The following is a 21694-nucleotide window of genomic DNA, read 5'->3' as shown; positions in this document are numbered from 1 at the left end:
ATATGGTTGCAATTTCAAAATATGTTGACTCGAGGCCTTCCAAAGACTTCAATATTGTTTATTTTTTCCCTTACACCCTGTATGATCTATCGAAAAATGCAAATCTGTTTTGGCGAATTCTTCATAAAATCTTACTTGTTTCGATATAATTGGTAATTTTCTTTATGATACATCACTGAAATATTTAAACCAGAGAGATGGTACAAGCTCTTCAAATTTTCGGGAAAATCCAATATTTAAACATAATCGATAATAAAAGAGATGTTTCTGAGCAAAGGATTCCTCAAAATCATTGAGATATCTGATTCAAGAAAAATATAAAGAGTGTTCCATTTGAAATAACACAATGTCCAACATTCGGTTTAGCCGACGTTGTTCATTTCTGTGGTATTGTGAAATTTGTAGCATTTTTTTCTCCTGATTCTGAAATGAAAATTTTCGGATTGGCACATTGTCCTTGAATTTTCATCACCATTAACATCTGAATTTTCTTATCCAAAAAATGTTTTTCTCTGAACAGGTTATTTTATTATATGCAATGTAACAATACTGATTATTCGTTATACTAATAGGTAGTATTATCTATATGGATCATTTCCATAGAGAGAAGAAATATCATTATGGACAAGACTCAAATCGATTCGTTTTCAGATAGGTAATGAAATAGTTCGCCAAATTCAGAATTATAGTGTTAGCTTGAGATGAAAGGAGTTCAACGGATGCATAGATATACGCACGATGAAATATAAACAGTCATAATCCCATTCGAGAGAGCCAAGATTGGTTCTCTTTCACGTGATTCTTTCCCCTACAAAGGAATGCGATAAAAAATCGATGAGATATGCCGCCTGGCTTGCAATAATGGAGGAGAAAACGCGCTGCGCCTCTCTTTACTTAATTCCTCCGTATACTGATATTCCGCCTGTTTACATCTGCTTGCACAGTACAACGTTGCCATTTTCGGAGGTGGTAACGAGCAAAGAGTCTTCCAGAGCAATTCTTCGATATACAGCTCAGCACACTAGCGCCAGTGATATACACTCGAACTAAAAGATTGTTCAGTACATAAAGGGGGTGCGTTGTGACCTCAAAACGATTTTTTGATATGTTGGTCCCTGAAGCCTCCTGAATCTAACAAGCTAAAAAACAAGGCAAAACGTTGTCACCTCCGATTTCGGAGGTGACAGCGATATATATGAGGTGAGAGCGTTAAACGAGTTACTATTTTGGAGGTGGTATTAACACTTTATAACTATATATATATATATATATATATATATATATATATATATATATATATATATATATATATATACGCAGGGGGGCTTCGGCCTTCGGGGGGTGACGTCCCCGCGTACCTGAGTCACCAGGCCTACAGGTTAGCTCCCTGAGGCACTGAGAAGAAACAGCTCCTGTAACTAGAAGTAAAACTCAACAGGGCGGTGAGGGACTGCGGGCTGGTCCCTCTCGGAGCCGTCCAGAGGCTCAGCTCGATGGGGGTGACTGTGGTGCGAGCGGCGCAGCCCCCCGAGATGGTACCGCAAGATCCACGCTCGAAATGGAAGGGTTCTCCGGTTTGGATGAGAGGATCTCTCGTCCCGCCCAGGAGCCAAAACGAGACGGAAGAGCACGATGGACCGAAGACGAAAACGTCCTAATTATTCGCGCTCATTTCATAGCAAAAGCCCTAGAGCAAGCGTCAGAAAGAACGTACAGACAACTCCTGACTGAAACCTGGAATAACATCAAACCAGACAAACAACTCTACACTAACCTGCTAGCTAATCGAGTGAGATATCTGCTCGAAGGTGAAAAGCTCTCAAGTGTCGAACTAGCAGCGATTGAACAAAGCATGTGGCCTCATACAGCACCACCAGCCGAAGATCAGGAACAAGAGCTCCAACAACAGGAGGAACTATACGTAGAGCAACAGGAAGAAGACCAAGGTGACCAACTGACCATTAAAATAAAGCAAGCCTTCAAACGAAATGCCTTATTATATACGGGTATAAATCCTGAAATGAGGCCAAAAATCCCTAGGATGAAGGGATCGCGCATTATGTTGGAGAAGGTGAAGGTGGTAGATGAAATTATAAAGTATAACATCTCAAGCACAACAACACTGAGAGATGTGGTAGATCTGGTATACACGGGAGCAGTCACGGTGTGTGAGGAGATGGGGAAGTGTATAACGATAACGCAGCCACATAGAAGACCAAAGAGAGAGCAGCCTCCATGGAAAGCCCGCCTGGAACGAAAAATAATAAAGATTAGGAAAAATATCGGATTACTACATACTTACCTGAACACCGAGGTAGTTTCCAATAAAGTCCATAAAAGGGTCCACTGGATTGCATCTGAGGCCCGGATAGATCTTAGGGCAGCTGATTTCCGGTTGAAACTCGAAACCCTGAATGATAGCCTGAAACAAAAAATAAAGGCTTTAGGTAATCGTATAAAACGCTACACGGAGAGAACAATTAGGTACCAGAATAATCAGTTGTACTACAGAAATCAAAAACAATTCTTCAGGAACCTAGAAAACAACAACCACAGCAACAACGAACCTCCTAAAACAGAGGACATGTATACATATTGGCAGGCAATATGGGGTAAGAACAAACAACACGACGATGCGGCGCGTTGGATCAGGGAGGCAGAGGCCGAAAGCTCCAGTTACAACATGGAAGAAGTGAAGATTACCAAACTGGATATTGAGCAAGTGCTGAAAAAAACAAATAACTGGGCAGCACCGGGACCCGACAAGGTCCAGAATTATTGGTGGAAGCACTTCCCGAGCACCTATCAAATCCTTGCCACTCTGTTTCAGAAAGCATTGTCCAACCCAGCTGTTATCCCTCGCTTCTTCACACTGGGCACCACTGTTATGCTACCAAAGGGAAACACAACATCAGACCCAAAAAATTTTCGACCAATTACATGCCTACCCACCATATATAAAATACTAACTGGCACCATCACAACATACATATGGAAACACGTGAAGAAGGAAAACATATTAGCACGCGAACAAAACGGCTGCTGTAGGGACGCAAAAGGATGCAAAGAACTCCTTGTAGTCGACCAAATCATTACAGGCCAAGCAAAAGGTAAACTCCGCAATATATCCGTAGCCTGGGTCGATTATAAGAAGGCGTTTGACTCGGTGCCACACTCTTGGCTACTGAAGGTGCTGAGGTTGTACGGAGTATCAGAGAAGGTGATCAATCTGCTAGAACATCTTATGAGCACCTGGCGTACTACATTATTAGTCGAAAACGGGGGCAACAGCAGCATGTCTAATGAGATAGCCATCAAATGTGGAATTTTCCAGGGGGATACTTTGAGCCCGCTCTGGTTTTGCCTGGCTCTGAACCTCCTTAGTAAACTTCTCAATAAAACAAAATACGGATATATCATCAACAAGATCAGAAACGTGAAAATAAACCACCAACTATATATGGATGATCTTAAACTCTTCGCAGCCAATCGAGAAGAGATGAGAAGGTTACTGGAAATAGTGTCATCCTTCAGCCAGACGATCGGCATGGAGATGGGACTTGACAAGTGCGCGGTCCTGAATGTAAAAAGGGGCAGAGTTACCGAGGGTCAGGACATCAAATTATGGGACGAGTCAAGCATATCATGTCTAGGTCAACAGGAAACGTACAAATATCTCGGCATCAAACAAGCCCTCGACATAAGAAAGCCTGAAGTGAAAGATGATTTCAAGACCAAGTACTTTAGCAGGCTGAGGTGTCTCCTGAAAGCTAAACTCAACTCTAAGGCTCTGTTCACAGCTATTAATACTTGGGTCCTACCCTGTATTTCCTACTCATTCGGAGTAGTACGCTGGACAGCAACCGAACTTGAAGCAATAGACATCCAAACAAGAAAACTTCTCACTAGGTATGGAACCCATCACCCCCATGCCTCTGTGAATAGATTGTACATCAGCAGACATGAAGGTGGCAGAGGACTTCAGAACATCCTTATAACACACAACAGGATGGTATCACAGATGAGAGACTACTTCAGATCGAGAAACTTACCGTTCTTTAAGTCCGTTTGCCAAGCAGATGAGTACTCGGCCCTGCAGCTGGCAAAACCCTCGGTTAACCTCAAGGAACAGTCACTCGAACAGCTCACGGCAGAGTGGCACAGCAAGGCACTACATGGCAGATACCCTGGAAATTTGAAATCGGATAATATTATAAAAAATGAGTCGATAACTTACCTGAAAGCAGGATACCTTCACCCTGAAACCGAGGGAAGGCTTGTTGCAATCCAAGATCAGGTAGTGCCAACCAGAGCCTATATCAAGAGAATTACTGGCTGCAACATACCATCCGACCTTTGCAGAAGGTGCTCCAAGGCTCTGGAAACAATTCAGCACATCACATCCTCGTGTTCTATACTGGCACCAAAAGACTATACGGAACGTCACAACGCCATGGCCCGAGTCTACCATAGGGAAATTACGTTAAAAACAGGTCTTCTGCAAAGTAAAGGCAACCTTTATACTTACCATCCACGAGATGTGCTAGAGAATGACAACTACAAGCTCTACTGGGACACAGCCATAATCACAGATAGGTCTATAGCACACAATCGGCCCGACATTGTATTGTTTGATAAAAGGGAGAAGTCTGTGCAGATAGTGGACGTTACGGTCCCTGCTGACGACAATATCACCAAGGCCTATACGGAGAAGGTGAGTAAGTACCACGACCTAGCTTTCGAATTGAAGGAGATTTATGGCCTCAGAAAGACGTCGATAGTGCCGCTCATAATATCGGTGAACGGCTTGGTAGAGGCTCACATGCTGGAGAACACAAAGAGGCTGCACCTGGACACTAGCTTGATTAGTCAAGCTCAACGGGAGGTGATACTAGGCACCACGCGGATAGTCAGGAGATTCTTGACCAGCTCCTGAGAACAATTTTGGCTGAAAAGTCAGCTCGGTTGTCTCACGCACCGACCCGCTAGACGGTGAAGAAAAAAAAATAAAAAAAAATATATATATATATATATATATATATATATATATATATATATATATATATATATATATATATATATATATATATATATATATATATATATATATATATATATATGCCTTGGCAGATGATGTGCTCGGCTGCCCCAGAGCTGCCTACCCTATATGGTGATTGAAAAAAAAAATATATATATATATACAAGCTCGTGAGGGTATCTTGGCACTGGTGCCCGGCACTCTCACGTACCAACCCGTGTGAAAGCGGTGATTAAATAAAAATAAAATAAAAATACATATTGTTGGTGTTTTTCCTCTGTTTTGATGCTTCGATATCTTAGATAGGAAACTAACTCCATAATATTTGATCCGCACAACGCTCGAGTAAATCAAGATTCAGCATTCTGAGCTACCCAACTAAAATGTTAAGTCTGAAAAGGTGGTTCTTCATGATTGAATGTCGTTATTTTTCAATATTATATAAATTCTTAAGGCATTTTAATAATTATTATTCAATTTCAGGATGTACCGCTCTTCGAAGGAATATTTTCTGATCTTTTTCCTGGTGTTGAAATACCAAAATTCGAACGAGGTGATTTAATAGAGCATCTGAAGAAAGAACTCCTTCGGAAAAATCTCCAACCCACACCTTGGTTCGTCGAGAAATGTATGCAAATATATGAAATGATTCTAGTGCGGCATGGCTTGATGATTGTAGGAAGACCCATGGGTGGAAAAACAATGGCATACCAGGTATGTTGATGCTTTATTCGGCGGATTTTATCAGGCCAATGAGAAAAAAATACGTATGATATACGTTTTTTTTTCACCATATAAGGGAGGCATCTATTTTTTGATAATAGGATCTTTGTTATTTATTTTGGATTTTTGTTCATTGATACTTTTTTAAGTGAGAAGGCTATATCAAAATGTCTCACATAAATGGAATGAAACATATTGAACTGCTCATTAACAGCATCTTCCGGTATTTCATAAAAGCGATTCCAGTCTTGATTTGCTGATAGTTCTCTGAAGGCTTGGGTGTTTCTCTGTGATAGGATTCGTTTAAAATATTTACTTATGTATTCACCTGTAAGTTTGAAACTTATCTTCTGTGCTGCATGATCGGAAATGTGGGTTTGAATGATACTTGTTACATATATCTGCTCAGCATTTGTGAAGATATTATCAATGCACGTAGCTGTTGACGCAGTTATCCTTGTAGGTTGATATATTGTCTGCTTGAGATTGTATTTTCCCATCATGTTCAGTAATTCCACCTTTTTAGTAGAGTCTTCAAGCATATTAATATTGAAGTTTCCAACCAAGGTCCCTGTGGCATTTTCACTGCAAAGTTTTTGCAACAAAGGCTCCAACTTTGAGAGTATGTTCACATTTCCATCATTCTATATTGCTATGCGAATATTCTCGTGTCCTTCCATGAAAATTTCTTAATGGCTTTCCTTTCTTTGGCCATGTGAATCATTTCTGGTATATATTGCCACTCCCCTATGCTGCTTCTGATCTCTGCAAAAAAGTTAAGAGTGAAAAAACTCTGATGGCATAATATTCTAACTGTTTTTCAGTTTTCCGATGCTCTGTTATACAGAGAATCTGAACATCCTCATGGTCATTCAAGAATTTCACTATACGCTCCACAGCATTTCCTAGAGTACAAGCATTTTGGTGCAAGATACTGAAAACTTTTCCATTTTGGCAGTTTTTTTCCTTTACCCTTTTGTTTTTGTTCTTCTTTAAAAAATGCTGTCCCCTCCGGAAATCGAATCGTGCATATTTGATTCCAGCAGGCCAGAAATCATCCTTGTATAAATCCTCCTTCGTTGTTAGTGGAGCGCCCACCAGAACAGGCACCAGACTCGCATGTTACTGATTGTATTGTTGTGCGAGATTTCAACATTTTGTAGTCCACGCCCTCCTTCCTGCCTCATAATGTACAGGGTGGGCAAATTTCGATGTTTTAGCACTACAGCTTTTGAACCAGAGGAGATAGACAAAATCTGATACCCCATTCTCGTTCTCTTTTTCTGAGAAACTAACAAGAGTAGTAGTCATTTTTGGCCACCTTCTTTTGTTTTCGAGTTATAAGCGAAAATTGGAAAATTGGCGATTTCGAAATAAATTTATATCTCCGCTAATACTGATGATAGAGCTCTGAAATTAAAACATTATACAGGCACTTTTTTAGGTAGAATCCAGTGGCGTGCTTGCCTTTTTAGCAGGATTTTCAATTACGAAGCTATGACCCAAAGTTATGTTTTTTTAAATGGGAACACTAGATTTTTGTGCAATCTTTTGAAAGCTTAATTTTTACTGATTTCAAAAATATATAACATCATATGGTTTGCATCAATATAAATAATAGAAAATGGTCAAAAAAACTTTTTTTCTCAATATTTCTATGGTTTCAACTTTTGACGAGCACAGAAAAATAGAGCTTCCTATAATAAGAGCAGTCTCCTTCCGGCAATGTCATTCTTTCTATGCTTTTTACCAACTTTTACAAAATTTGAATCTTGGAGAAATTGACTAAGAAGCATAGAAATGAAAGGACTAATAGAAGGAGACTGTGGTAATAATAAGATGCTACATTTTTCTGTGCTCATCAAAAGTTGAAACCATAGAAATATTGAGGAAAAAGGTTTTTGACCATTTTTTATTATTTATACTGATGCAAACCATATGATGTTATATATTTTTGAAATCAGTAAAAATTATGCTTTCAAAAAATTGCACAGAAATCTAGTGTTCCCATTTAAAAAAACATAACTTTGGGTCATAGCTTCGTAATTAAAAATCCTGCTAAAAAGGCAAGCACGCCACTGGATTCTATTTAAAAAAGTGCCTGTATAATGTTTTAATTTCAGAGCTCTATCATCAGTATTAGCGGAGATATAAATTTATTTCGAAATCGCCAATTTTCCAATTTTCGCTTATAACTCGAAAACAAAAGAAGGTGGCCAAAAATGACTACTACTATTGTTAGTTTCTCAGAAAAAGAGAACGAGAATGGGGTATCAGATTTTGTCTATCTCCTCTGGTTTAAAAGCTGTAGTACTAAAACATCGAAATTTGCCCACCCTGTACAGTGCATCCCATTGTGGGTGAGACAGCCAGGTTTCTGGCTTGCTATTTAAGATAGAGCCTTGCGGTTTTCACGTTCCTGTCCTACTTTTTTGTGAAACTCAAGTTGTCCTAATCAGATTTTACATAACTGTTTCCGTTTATGATATACAGGGCGATTTTGGAAATGGATACTTTTCGGACCCTTCCTAAGTAGGCTCGGAAAATTCAATTTCCAATTTTTCCAAATCTGTATGGGATTTTTCAGTTTTTTCTTCAGCATTCGCCAGCATTTCGCAGGCATTCACTATTCTCGACATATCGATGAAAATTGCTGGGTTTTCCGGGCTGCACATAGGTTGGCTCGGAAAATTCATTTTCCAATTTTTGCAAATCTGTATGAGATTTTTCAGTTCTTTCCTCAGCATTCGCCAGCATTTCGCTAGCATTCACTATTCTCGAATAAATAATCGATGAAAAATGCTGGGCTTTCCGGGTTGCACATAAGTTGGCCCAGAAAATTCAATTTCAAATTTTTCCAAATCTGTATGAGATTTTTCAGTTTTTTTTTCAGCATTCGCCAGCACTTTGCATTCTCATTGAAAAATTTTTTTTTTCGAAATGCCACTACTTCCGGGCTAACTTGATAGACCTCCAGCTGCAGGCCGTTTTCCAAGAAATATGGCATAGTCACAGCACCATGCTTTTATATTCTGATAATTTGAATATGAATATATTCATAGAAATGAGAAATTCAGAATCATCTGAAACCCTCTGCCATACACGATCACCAAACTAGAACTAAAGACAAATTTACAATAACCAGACATCGATTGAAGAGGACGCAGAATAACCACATTTTCCACGAACTGAGAATGTATAATAAACTTCCAGTTCAGGTTACCCCCCTTCGTAGTGAGGCTTTCATGAAAATGGTCAAGTTCCTGCTTATCAATAATGCCTTCTACTCAATGGATGAGTTTATGTCTCATCGGTTGATGATTGTATGTCTATGTGTGATATTTGTCTGATTGTCTTATACTTGTGGGAAAAGTGCCCAAGACGATCCTCTTAAGCAAGAATTTACGTAATTTCTTAGTTTCTTCGGGTAGCACAAAAATGAAAACGTGTACTTCTCTTAGAAGTATCCATCTTTCTATTGTCCTACTCGAAATAGTAGGTCACAAAATGTTTTTGAAATATTTTCGATTTTCCAAAACGTTACAAAAGGATGATCTCATACACCCTGGTGTTTGAGTTGATCCCTGTGGTATGGTTAAGAGGATCCCAGGGATCATCTTGACCCTATGTTCTCAATTAGCTCCCATATTTTCAAGAATGAAGTATGTGAAACAAATATCTGTCAAGTTTGTGAAATAATTTTATTGAGCATAAAACATTATAAATTATCAAGTGAATAAACAACTAAAAATCAACATATAAGGTGAAGTATAACAAAAATTTGAAACTAACATGTATTCTAAGTGGTGGTTTCAATGCACCACCGAAAAAAGCTAATTTGAGATCCATCCATTGAAATATTCAACATTTCCTCAAATAACAAAATAAAGTACGAAATGTCTTTTGTTATTGATCCATACATTCTAAACTCCATGTCCTTCATATGGCTCACGAGCTCGGTATCTCGTTCATTAGTGAGAAGAGTTTTTCTCACTCCCAGATATTCCACTACTCCACGAGCTATTTTCTTAGATTCTTTAGTCCTTCGTTTCAATGAAATTAGCCACACTGAAAACTCCCTACTCGCTCTTTGAATTGCCATTCTATTTTTAATTGCATCAATAGCATTTGACATTGATTCTTTGGACCATCCGCCTCGAATGATTTTTCTTTATTTATTTATTAATATTTATATTTACGCGGCAAAATTCCTAACTGAACAATCCTGTAAAAATTTATCAGTATAGCCTTCTGACGATTATTAGATCCCAGAACAGTATGTAAAAAAATTAAGGTGTAAGATGATTCCCAGGGATCATCTTGTACACAAGTTGGGGGATCATCTTGCCCCAAGTTCAACTTTTTCATTCAGCATTAGCTATTATAACTTATACGAACGTCATTGTCTTCAAGTCGAGAAAAAATAAAAAATAAGCATATAAGGAAGCAACAAATATAAAAATCATTGTTACCAATCACAACGAAAGTAGCATAATCAATATTAATAGTTAACCTAATCTTACGACATTAATGGCCGTTTGCACCGTTTGTCTAAACAACGATTATATTCTTAAACAACGTTTAATTCCTTAACCGGGTTGCACCGTTCCTAAACGTTGATTATAAGGCCCTTAAACGTTGTTTAAACTAAACGCAGAAATTTGCTCGATTAAAGCTCGATTAAAACGTTGATTGAAGTAAAACTTCAAATTCGTTTGACAACTGTGTTTTCTATTTGTGTTGATATAAAATTCGAATTAATAATGGATGATTTGAAAGATGAGATATTACTTGATGATGATCTCGATGCACTTGGCAATATCGACTTTGGATTTCCCAGATGTTTTCCCCGTAGAAGAAATTATTTCGAAAGAATGGACCTCACTTTTTTCAGAAGATTTCGTTTAACGAAAGAAATCGTGTTATTTTTTTTGCCATATATGGAGAATGATTTGGAATTTCCCAGATGTTTTCCCTGTAGAAGAAATTATTTCGATAGAATGGACGTCACTTTTTTCAGAAGATTTCGTTTAACGAAAGAAACCGTGTTTTTTTTGCCATATATGGAGACTGATTTGGAATTTAAAAATTAGTTATAATATACAAATATAGATATTTCAGGAATAATAGTGTTGACCCAATAAATCAATTGCTAGCTACATTGAGGTTTTATGCTAGTGCTGGTCAGTTGGCTTCTGTTGATAATTTCATGAATGTAGATGTATCGAAAAGATCAAGAATTATTGCTGCATTTTCATTAGCCATTGGTAAATTATATTCCGAATTCATTAAATAACCAAAGATGAGGATATAGTGCAAATTCAACAGTCCTTTCACAAGAAGGCTTTTTTTCCTAGAGTAATAGGATGTGTTGATGCTACCCATGTTCGCACTTCAAATTCGAAACACAACACCGACACTCCAAAAGAAATGTTCAAATTTCCCACCTTGACAACAGAAGTTTAGTCACAAAACCTTGACTTCTTTTTCTTTTCCATTTATCTTCTATGATGTGCATGACTGAAATTTGGAATTTTTTATGCTTTGAGTGGTGTTGCCAAACCTATCGATGATTAAAGTGAACAACGATTATGATTCCACGGTGCAAACCGTCAACCGCTAAGCAACGTTTAAATATTAAACATCGATTAGTTTAACCATGATTACCAGCGAAACGGTGCAAACGGGCATAAGCGGTCACAATTTATATTTTTCTCTGTGAATATCGACTGTTCGCTTGCACTGTACTGATAAATTGACTGAGGTAGAAGTGTTGTAGAAGCTATGTTATGGCATAGAATTCAACCAGATGGTATTTTTCATGAGTCGGTAATCTAAAGGGATCATCTTACCCAAAGGGATCAACTCGTGCACCTTTCCCCTATCTTGAATGAAACTTGAATCCTTACTTTTGTATGTATCAAGTCATACAATTATTTATCTTTTTTTGACATACTCTATAAAATTTTTTGAGGGAAATAAATTTATTTAATTTGATATTTCGTCTACTTCTCGCAAGCCTTTGTAACACTTCTGTCATTTACCTATCACTTACATTTCCAACTAATTGTTTATTTCGCCTTTATCTCCGAGGCCTTTCCGTCTGTCTACGTGCTATACGAGGAGAAACTTCCTCGAATGGGTGTGTTGCTTGCACTATATGCTCTAAGGTGTTCCACTTTAAGTGTTTGCAGCTTTCACCTACTGCTCCATCTGTGGCATCCAAAAATTGATCCCGTGGCTACTGTAGCAGGGAGGTTCATACATTACGCAGCAGTCACACCTCCGCATCGTCAGATGGTGCTTCTTCTTCAGGACCGCAAGATTCCGTGAATGTGTCATTCAATCAATTCGATATGTTGCTGGCCAAACTATTAGAGAACTCTCGCGACATTGCTAAAATAAAACAATCATAACATCTTCTGTGGGATGATGTTTTATAGTGCAAGAATATACTGGAGCAGCACACGCTTACAATTGAAGAGCATTCACTTGCTCTTTCTAGGCACGACGCAACCTTGGTGAGGCACGATTTATTTTGCAAGACGAATGTTCTTGAAACTGGTCTATAGCATTGTGAGTCCGCATTGGCTCATATAAAGAAAGGTGCGGTTGCCATCGAATACAGTAAGTCGATTACGTCTGCTAGTCCTGATCATCAGGAGACGCTTGAGCAATTTCGGAGGCCACACACCATCATCATTCGTGGTCTACCTGAGGCTGATCCAGTAGTGAAATTAATCCTTATTATCAATAATAGATCCTTATCAATATGAAAAGTATTTCAATCTTTCAAGTTTCTTCAAGCTGCAATCTTGTATAATAACTGTAATTCAATGTTGAGAATCTTTTTCATTGCCGAACAAAATTCATCCCCAGTTTTATTTCAGACCCTTGGAGAAGCCTTAGGAGCATTGAACCAGGATAAAGGTGCGAAACTGAAAGAAAGTAAAGTTGTTTATAGAATAATCAATCCTAAAGCTATAACTATGGGTCAGTTGTATGGTCAGTTTGATCCTGCTTCACATGAGTGGACAGATGGAGTTCTTGCAGTTACTTTTCGAGAATACGCTAACAGCACGACACCAGATCGAAAATGGATTATGTTTGATGGTCCTGTTGATGCTGTTTGGATAGAAAATATGAATACGGTACTCGATGATAACAAAAAACTATGTTTGATGAGCGGTGAGATTATTCAGATGTCGAATAAAATGAATCTGATATTCGAACCTGCTGATTTGGAGCAGGCATCCCCAGCAACTGTATCTAGATGCGGTGAGTAGTCCAATATAAAACATACATACATACATACAACAAACATACTAATCTCCTCATTTCGCTATCTCAAAATCTGTTTAAATAGAAAAACAGTATTATCATTCCAGGTGGTTGTATCTTTGAGCACTCTAAGGATGCATAAATTTTTAAATATTATACCATAAAAGTGGGTCGACCTTTGTGAAAAATACACGCATGACTTGGAGTTTGATGCAAAGTATTTAATTTAACTGTTACTGTAGAATCATCATTTATGTCGTTGATTTCTTCAGTTGTCTCTTTCAAACAATTAATGCAATTAATGCATAATCTCGTTAATTGGGTTACTTCAACTACCGGTAATTCTAATACTTCACGCTTCAAAACAGCCAGATTTCTTTTATCGACATCATCTTCCGTATCTATTCGTCTGAGGTTATTTAATGGAAACTCATGATCATAAAGGAAACATTCGTTGCTGTCTTTTCACATTAACTTTCTATAACGTTATACCAATAATGGTCGCAACGATTAAAAAACAACTAACTGAAAACAAATAAACAGAAGGCAAGCTAACCAACCTTTTAAGTAGCCTACAGAATTCATAAAAAATCAAATACTTGACAGTAATCATATAAAAACAAATAATTGACAATAATCTAAACTACAGATAAGTTTTTAAGTAAAATTGTTGAAATCCGAATTTATACATCATGGTTTCAACCTGGAATGATAATACTGTTTTTCTATATAAACAGATTTTGAGATAGCGAAATGAGAATATTAGTGACACCGAATAATGCCCATCCTGTACATTCCTGAATAAAAACACCTTTGGACCGACCGACCAATACCTATCATAATAATTATAATGAATGAAAACCTATATTTCTTGACAGCAATCTCAACTACAGATAAGTTTTAAAGAAAAATTGTATGAAATCCGAATTTAAACTTGAATAATTTTGCAACTGTTCTTTGTACATTAATGAAACTTCCTACCGGGGTGGACATACATCATGGTATCATATTATGAAAAACTCAGGGTGGTCCCAAAGTCACTAACAAAGTTACATTCAGTTACTTAGACAGCTTCATAGAACAGCCTGTATAACGAAACTTAACGTGGTGGGCGGTGTTTGGATATCTGTGATATCTTGTTATTCAGAACCCAAGGCATCATGATGATATTCTGAAAATTAGAAGAATTATCATCAAAATTTAAAGATTCATATTTCCGTAGCTGCAATTTTGGAACGCCTTATAGAACAAACCGAATGTAAGACCTTCGTGAAAATCTGATATATTGTTCTCAAGGTTGATATAAATATAATATGTAAAAATGGGGCAAATTCACTGGACCCGCTTTTCCTAAGTAAGTGTGCGGTGTCCTTTGTGAGAAAAGCGGACTGTATTTCTTGCGGTTTGAAGCTGGAGCGGAAGCGAAATATATATGAAAAAATTCAAAAGGGAATAAAATGCGGTCAACAGAAATGACTTCCAAACAGCGAACTGCGATCTCTTGGCGCTCTGCTCCAAATCCCAGCTCTTCAAAGCGAACAAAAGTGAGTGTAATGCGATAGAAAATTTTACTCTTACAACAAAAGGGACCGAACAGCACCATTCTTCCATCTATATTGCGGTTTTTCAATATTTTCAGTAGCCTATGTCTCCATCATGTTGTATCAAAGTCCTTAACTATATCAAAAAACAGGGCAATTAGTTCCTGCTTGTTAGCCAAAGCTTCAAGGACTTCAGAATGCAGTTGGACGAGGTTGTCAGTAGTAGATTCGGTAGTAGATCGATGTTTGCGGAAACCGCTTTGAGTATTGGTGATGAGTTTGTTCACTTTTAGGGAATAACAGAGTCTTCTTTTCATGATTCTCCCGAATTACTTGCACATTCTACAAGTTAGTGACATAGGCCGATAATTTCTTAAGTCTGTTAGTGAACTGCCCTTTTGGATCGGTATTATTATGGCTTCCCACTATTTATCAACGAAGCTGTGTTCTGTAACGCTTGGGTTCTCTCACCGGGGTGGTTTTCAAGCAGACTCTGATTCCTTGTTGTATTATCCTTATTATGTAATGGTTTCGAAAAACGTGAGGTTGAATTATGTTAATTAAATCTGCAAAGTACATAAAAATCTAATACCCTATGACATTAATTGATGGTAAAACATTTACCTGCCACCAGAATAATGTTCTCTTATTATAAACAATTAATTTGGAATAATTCTTCCACGAGGATCGCCGATTTAAATAAAGGTCTCATAACTTGATAAAAATCGCGTCTCGCGTCTCTTGGACATGCTGTGTGCCACCCGGTCACAGATATTACCATCGATCAATATTAAAATGAAAAATCAATAAAAATTCTTGTTACAATTTACCCCCCGGTTTTTTCGAAACATTTCACTAAGTTGATTTCCAGTGACCCTCCAAACAAAAAGGTTTCAAATGACAGACATGAAAAATCCCTCTTTCTTTTCCGGTATTCGTATGTTCCAAGACATAGGTTACGGACGATATACATGTTTTTATCCTAGCCCATACCACGGCTAAAGCTTCCTTCTCGTTACCAGAATAACGCGTTTCCCTAGGAAGCAACAACCGAGAAGCCCATGCAACTGGTTGGCGTTTTCCTTCGATCATCTGGAATAAGTGACCACCTAGAGCTGTATCACTGGCATCTACTTCCAGACAGAATGGTATATTATCCCGAGGAGGATACAGAAGTGTGATATTAACTTTTTTATTCCATCGAAAGCATCTTGTTCTCCAATTGACCATCTCCATAGTATATCCTTTTTCAATAAACAGCTTAACGCCTCAGCAGTTTTCGAAAAGTTATCACAAAATGCACGATCAAAATTAACGAGACCCAAAAAGCGCTGCAGTTCTTTTTTATTATTTGGAGCCCTAAAATCATTTATTGCCTGAACTCTCTTAGGATCGGGTCTTATACCGTGAACATCTAAGATATATACCAAAAAAGGGATTTCCTCACAAAAAAATCACATTTCGATAACTTCAACGTGAACCCGTGTTGTGACAACTTATCCAAAACCAGCTTTAATCTGACTATGAAGCTTTCGAAAGTTGGGGCAAAAAAAAGTAGGTTATCTACATAAGTAATCAGAAAACTGGAGAAATCACTACCAAATACTTTATTTAAACATCGAAGGAAGGCGTTCACACTACTCTGCAATCCGAACGGCAGTCTACAGAAACAATAGATATTACCCTCGAACATAAACCAATAAGCCAATAAGCATGATATTTATTTGCTCACCCTGTATAATCCGCATAATTTCCTCAGTTGGCTTGGGAGTATCATGTTCTTTAACTATGCGAGAATTTAAGTAACGAGCATCTAAACCGATTCGTACCGTGTTATCTTTCTTTACGCAGGCCATAAGCGGGGAAATATATTGAGTCGGAATTTTCTTTATAACACCCCATTCTTCCATCAAATCAAGCTGCGACTAAATAGTCTCTCTATGTCCTATTGGAATTGGATATTGTTTTCGGAAAAAACTGTCATAATTAGTCAATTTTATATCATGATGATATATCGAAGTACATCCTGGCGTATCAGAAAAAACAGTTCGATATTTCGAAAGAAGATCGAAAAAAACTTTCGCTTGATTATTATTCAAGAGACTATTATTAATTATTTCCCTCAATTTTTCCTCGGAATTATAATCAGGTTGCGGTGCTGCTTTTTCTTTAAATTGGTCGGCGTTTCCAATTTCTATTGATCTGATATTACAAGTTTCTTCTGATATCTTGGATATCTTCTGATATCCATTGGAGGATTGGCAACTTCGGGAATTTCTTTCCAGCAATTTTTTTAAAAATATCTTCTGATTTTCTAAGTCAATTTTCGCCGACAAACTACGCAAAAAGTCGATTCCTATAATTACCGGATAATGCAAATCTGGGATGATTAGAAATCCATATTGAAATGAATTATCACAAATTTCGAATGTTATTGAGGATTGCTGTTTGACTTTTCTGTGTTTTGACTTAAATGCTCCAGTAATTTTTACACCTGTACAAGGAAAAGTAGATATCCGTTCGTGAAATGGTTGCAACATACACCAGATATAATGATTTAAACAACAAATTTCGCTACCGGTATCGATTAATGCTACGAAATTGAAATGAAATATTTTTATTTCAATCATTGGAGATTTCAATGTTTTAATATCTTCATCGGGATCACATTCGTCTATAAGATCTTCGCTGGGATTATTTTAAAAAATTTTAATGGCCCTGCAAGGAACAAACTCCGGAATCGGACCTAATTCGAGAGTTTCTCCCCGTTTTCCGACAATGATTCATCCATATTTGCATTTTTTTCCTTTTCAATACAAGTTATTCGCGGAAAATTATTATCACCTCCGCGATGTTTATTATTAGGCGGACGAAATCTGTTTTTATACTCGTTATCGTGCATTTTTACATGTGTCTGATTGTACGCGCTATACAGGGTCTTTCACGAGGAACCTCACCCATATTTATACGGGAAACTACTGAACGTATTTTCATGAAATTCAGCACTTATGAGTATTTCACGATGCTGATGAAATATAAAATATTTTCAAGGCATGAGGACCTCTGGTTTTTCCGGAAATGTCGTCAACTTCCGTTTTTCAAATTAGAACACCATTTTTTTATTGCGGAAATAAATTCCTTAGAAAATTTCAAGTTATTTTGATGTAACATTTTTCAGTTTTGGTTGGAAAATTCTCTCTGAGCGGGAAAATTCGAAAAAAAATCGAAAATAGAGCTCTGCTGAAACAAGAATAACTTCGAGGTTTTTGGATGCAAAATTATCATTTTTGGGATTTTTCAAGATGTAAGATTGATGTATCCACTTTGAGAATCGAAATCGCGATTCATGATACAGGGGGTGAAAAAATCGCTTTCGAAGTTAGGGATGACAAAATCGTGAAAAATCAATTTTTTCAAATTAGAACCCCATTTTTTTATGGCAGATATTGAATCTACGTTAAAAAATAATGTGAGTGTATGCATCACACCCTTGCCCTAAAATGGATATTTTATGAGTTATTCACAAAAAACTGTTTTTCGTCTTGAATTTTCAGCTATTTCTTTTCCCTTCACGCCAAAAAAATTAAATTTTCAGGAACTGTTATTTGAACCATGCTGTAGATTTTTCACCCCTTCTTGAAACCGACTTCAAGTTACTATTAGGAGAACCATGGCAAACTCTCGCAGTTATAACTAGAGAAGATGCTCAAAGTTTTGACCGTTAATTTATTTATACGTCTCAGGAATGCTTCGTGCGTTGCTCTTCTTATTTCATCGGGAGGAAGAGATCTGCAAAAGTGTTTAAAAACCAAATTGAGTTTCAAAACTATGAATCTAAAAATCTAAACAAACCTGAACGCATTTCTGACTCGTTCTATGCAGTCCTCTTTATCAGTCAGGGGAGCTGAGTAGACAATATTTTTTATCCTACCCTAAACATAATAGTCAAAAGGAGTTAAATCGGGAGAACGTGGTGGCCAAAGATGTGGACCATTGTTCGCCAACCATCGATCTTCAAATAGCCTGTAGAGGATATTTGACACATTGAGTGAATTGTGTGGAGGCGCGCCATCTTGTTGATACCATAAGTCATTATGGTTCTGTACTAGCGGCTCAATTATTTGAGTCATTATGTCAGAATATCTATCTCCTAAGGGAGAACATTCTTTAAATAATGCAAACATGTGTAGTGTTCTATCTTACCAGTTAAAGTCCCATCATAAATGTGAACATCGAGAATTGCATTATTTTTGATGGCGCAAAAAACATTGAAACTCCAGGTCTCTTGAAAGTTCCATTGTCTGAAGTGGTGGTTGTTCTCTTCATCCCAATAATGACTGTTATGCCTATTGAAAGAACCATTCTTTGTGAATTTAGATTCATCTGTCCAAGTATAACCGCCTTCTGCATCCATGTTATAGCGCTGTGAGGTAGCTGTAGTTCCTCCAAATGCGTAATAGTTTTCTTCAGCACTAGACCGTTCACGCTCATGATAAGTGGCACGATATCAACCTTTTTTAGCTTCCATAGATCTTTCATCTGCCAGGCTAGTGGAGCATATTTGCTAATTTTTTCCCCATAGGTCTTCATCATATTGTAATCTTGGGGAACTGCAAAGTCGATTATGGTGGCAGTCTTCTCATTCTTATTCCAGACCACCATATCCGGCCTATTATGTTCAACCCCCACATCAGTGATTACAGTGAGATCCCAATACACCTTGGTGTTATCATCCTCCAGTACAGGTACCGGCGTATACAAATGGTGCGGTGTGAAATGTTGGATCAGCTGTTTATTAAGGCAAAGCAGTTGGTGCACCACCTTCCCCATATTGTCGTGGCGGGAAAGGTATTGGGTTCCTGCGATAGTGGAGCATCCCGCTGACAGATGCTGCACTGTTTCCTCTGCGGCATTGCAAAGTCGGCATTTGGTTGTCTCGAGTTGCTTTTTCATGATGTGGTGGGTGTAGTTGCGTGTGGGAACCACCTGGTCCTGGATGGCAAAAATAGTTCCTTCTGTTTGTGGAAACAAGTATCCCTGTGTGAGGTAGGTATTCGACGCTGCTATATCCACATCATCTTGTTGTATAGAACCTCCCATGTAGTTGTTTTGCCTGCCATCTCTGCCTGAGCTCATCTAGCACATTTTCTTTTTCAGGTCCGCTACCACTGATCGCTTCCTCCACAGGTGGGACCCCTTCCTGGTATGCTATCCATTGGTGAACTGGTAAGTATGTTTTATTGAAGCTCTTTCTAATATTTCTTCCTTCTTTCCAGCATGCATTCTCAACGGAGCTCAAGCCACGACCCCCCTCTTTACGAGGCAAGTACACTCTTTCTATGGCCGAGTTAGGATGAAGAAGGCCGAATTGTGTGAAGGTAGTTCTGATTTTCCTATCTATTTGTTGCAGGTCTGTCTTCGACCATGAGAGCACCCCAGCAGTATAGGTGAACGAAGGAATGGCCCAGATGTTGATCGCCATTATGTTGTTTTTTGATGAGAGCTGTGTTTTGAGGATAAGTTTTGTTCTTCTCATTAATTCAATTTTAGCATGTTCTTTGTTTTCTGATTGTTTTATTTCGAATGTTTGTTGTATTCCTAAATATTTATATCTGTCTTCTGTATTTAGGCTTTTTATTTCTTCACCATTTCTCATCCTTATATTCTCCTCCTCCACCATCTTTCCTCTTCTTATAATTAGTGATGCACACTTTTCTAAGCCGAACTTCATCCGGATGTCTTCGCTGAATGTCCTTACCAATTCCAAGAGTCCCTCCAGTTGTGCCCTTCCCCTCGCATACAGCTTCAGGTCATCCATATAGAAAAGATGAGAAAGCCTTGCTCGATCTGTGATCGAGTAACCATACATTGACCTGTTTAGCATGCTGCTGAGGATGTTAAGAGCTAAGCAGAACCATGACGGGCTCAGGCTGTCGTCATGAAAGATGCCTCTTCTGATCTCGATTTCAGCCGTTTCATACGGAGTCGATGTTTCCCCCAGAGTAAGTGTTGTTCGCCATGTAGTCATCAAAACCCTCAACATTTCGATTACACGTGGTTCCACCTTGTAAATTTCAAGAATTTCCAGCAACCATGAGTGTGGTACTGAGTCGTAGGCCTTCTGGTAATCGATCCATGCCATGGCTAGATTTTTTTGCCTTTTTATATATATATATATATATATATATATATATATATATATATATATATATATATATATATATATATATATATATATATATATATATATATATATATAACCTATTTTACTGAATACTACGACCGTTAATTGTATACTACTATATATATATATATATATATATATAAAAAAAGGCAAAAAAATCTAGCCATGGCATGGATCGATTACCAGAAGGCCTACGACTCAGTACCACACTCATGGTTGCTGGAAATTCTTGAAATTTACAAGGTGGAACCACGTGTAATCGAAATGTTGAGGGTTTTGATGACTCGGCACTCTCACTTACCAACCCGTGTAGGCGGTGGAAAAAAAAAAAAAAAAAAAAAAAAAAAAAAAAAAAAAAATATATATATATATATATATATATATATATATATATATATATATATATATATACAATAGGCAAAATTTTTCTTGTGCTATATTTTATATACTTTAGGTGCAATTTTCTTGGGATTAGAGCACAATAAAACTTCAGGTATTCAGATTTTATTACTTGTAATCGACATATGTTTCGGCGTATATAAGCCTTTTTCAAGATTATAAAATAGGTTTGGCTGGGACATTTACATCTAAAAATACATTTAAAATCAGTCATAATTCTTCATCACGTGCACATTAACTTACTGTTCTATCTGTTATCTACAAATTATCAATTTATTTACAATAAAATTACGAAATATATTGGATCTGTCAATTTGAATTTGTTATTATATCATTTTTGACCACCTAGTTTTCCAATTGATCACATGAGATGCCATCTGTGTGCTTGTATGAATGAATAAATATGGTATTGAAAGTTATTATTTCACTTATTATTTTCACTGTTTTACGTTTAGAATCACAGATGTCATCTCAATACAAGTTTTATTTTATTTAAGGATACTATGGTAAATTTTTGATAAATTTTTT

General features: G+C 37.4%; 1 protein-coding gene and 1 long non-coding RNA gene across 3 annotated transcripts in view; one reads left to right on the top strand and one right to left on the bottom strand.

Annotated features, from left to right (window-relative positions):
* LOC123316425 (dynein axonemal heavy chain 3) overlaps positions 1-21694 on the top strand; it is a 2043583-nt gene that overhangs the window by 841733 nt on the left and 1180156 nt on the right. The window contains exons 25-26 of the mRNA XM_044902499.1: positions 5522-5752; positions 12652-13039. Coding sequence (XP_044758434.1) covers positions 5522-5752; positions 12652-13039 — 619 coding nt within the window. The remainder of the gene's footprint in view (positions 1-5521; positions 5753-12651; positions 13040-21694) is intronic.
* On the bottom strand, positions 1615-4353 carry LOC123316440. 2 transcript variants are annotated; one of them, XR_006538078.1, is made up of 4 exons: positions 4238-4353; positions 4053-4187; positions 2303-2422; positions 1615-2248 (listed from the first exon to the last, which is right to left on the bottom strand). It is a non-coding gene; the product is annotated as an uncharacterized LOC123316440 (long non-coding RNA). The 2 variants fall into 2 exon arrangements; XR_006538077.1 differs by having other exon boundaries at positions 4053-4351.

The sequence above is a fragment of the Coccinella septempunctata genome, chromosome 7 (assembly GCF_907165205.1).
Source record: "Coccinella septempunctata chromosome 7, icCocSept1.1, whole genome shotgun sequence".
NCBI classification, from domain to species: Eukaryota; Metazoa; Arthropoda; class Insecta; order Coleoptera; family Coccinellidae; genus Coccinella; species Coccinella septempunctata.
Note: the sequence above shows the minus strand (reverse complement) of the source record. Positions and strands in the feature narration are given on the sequence as shown.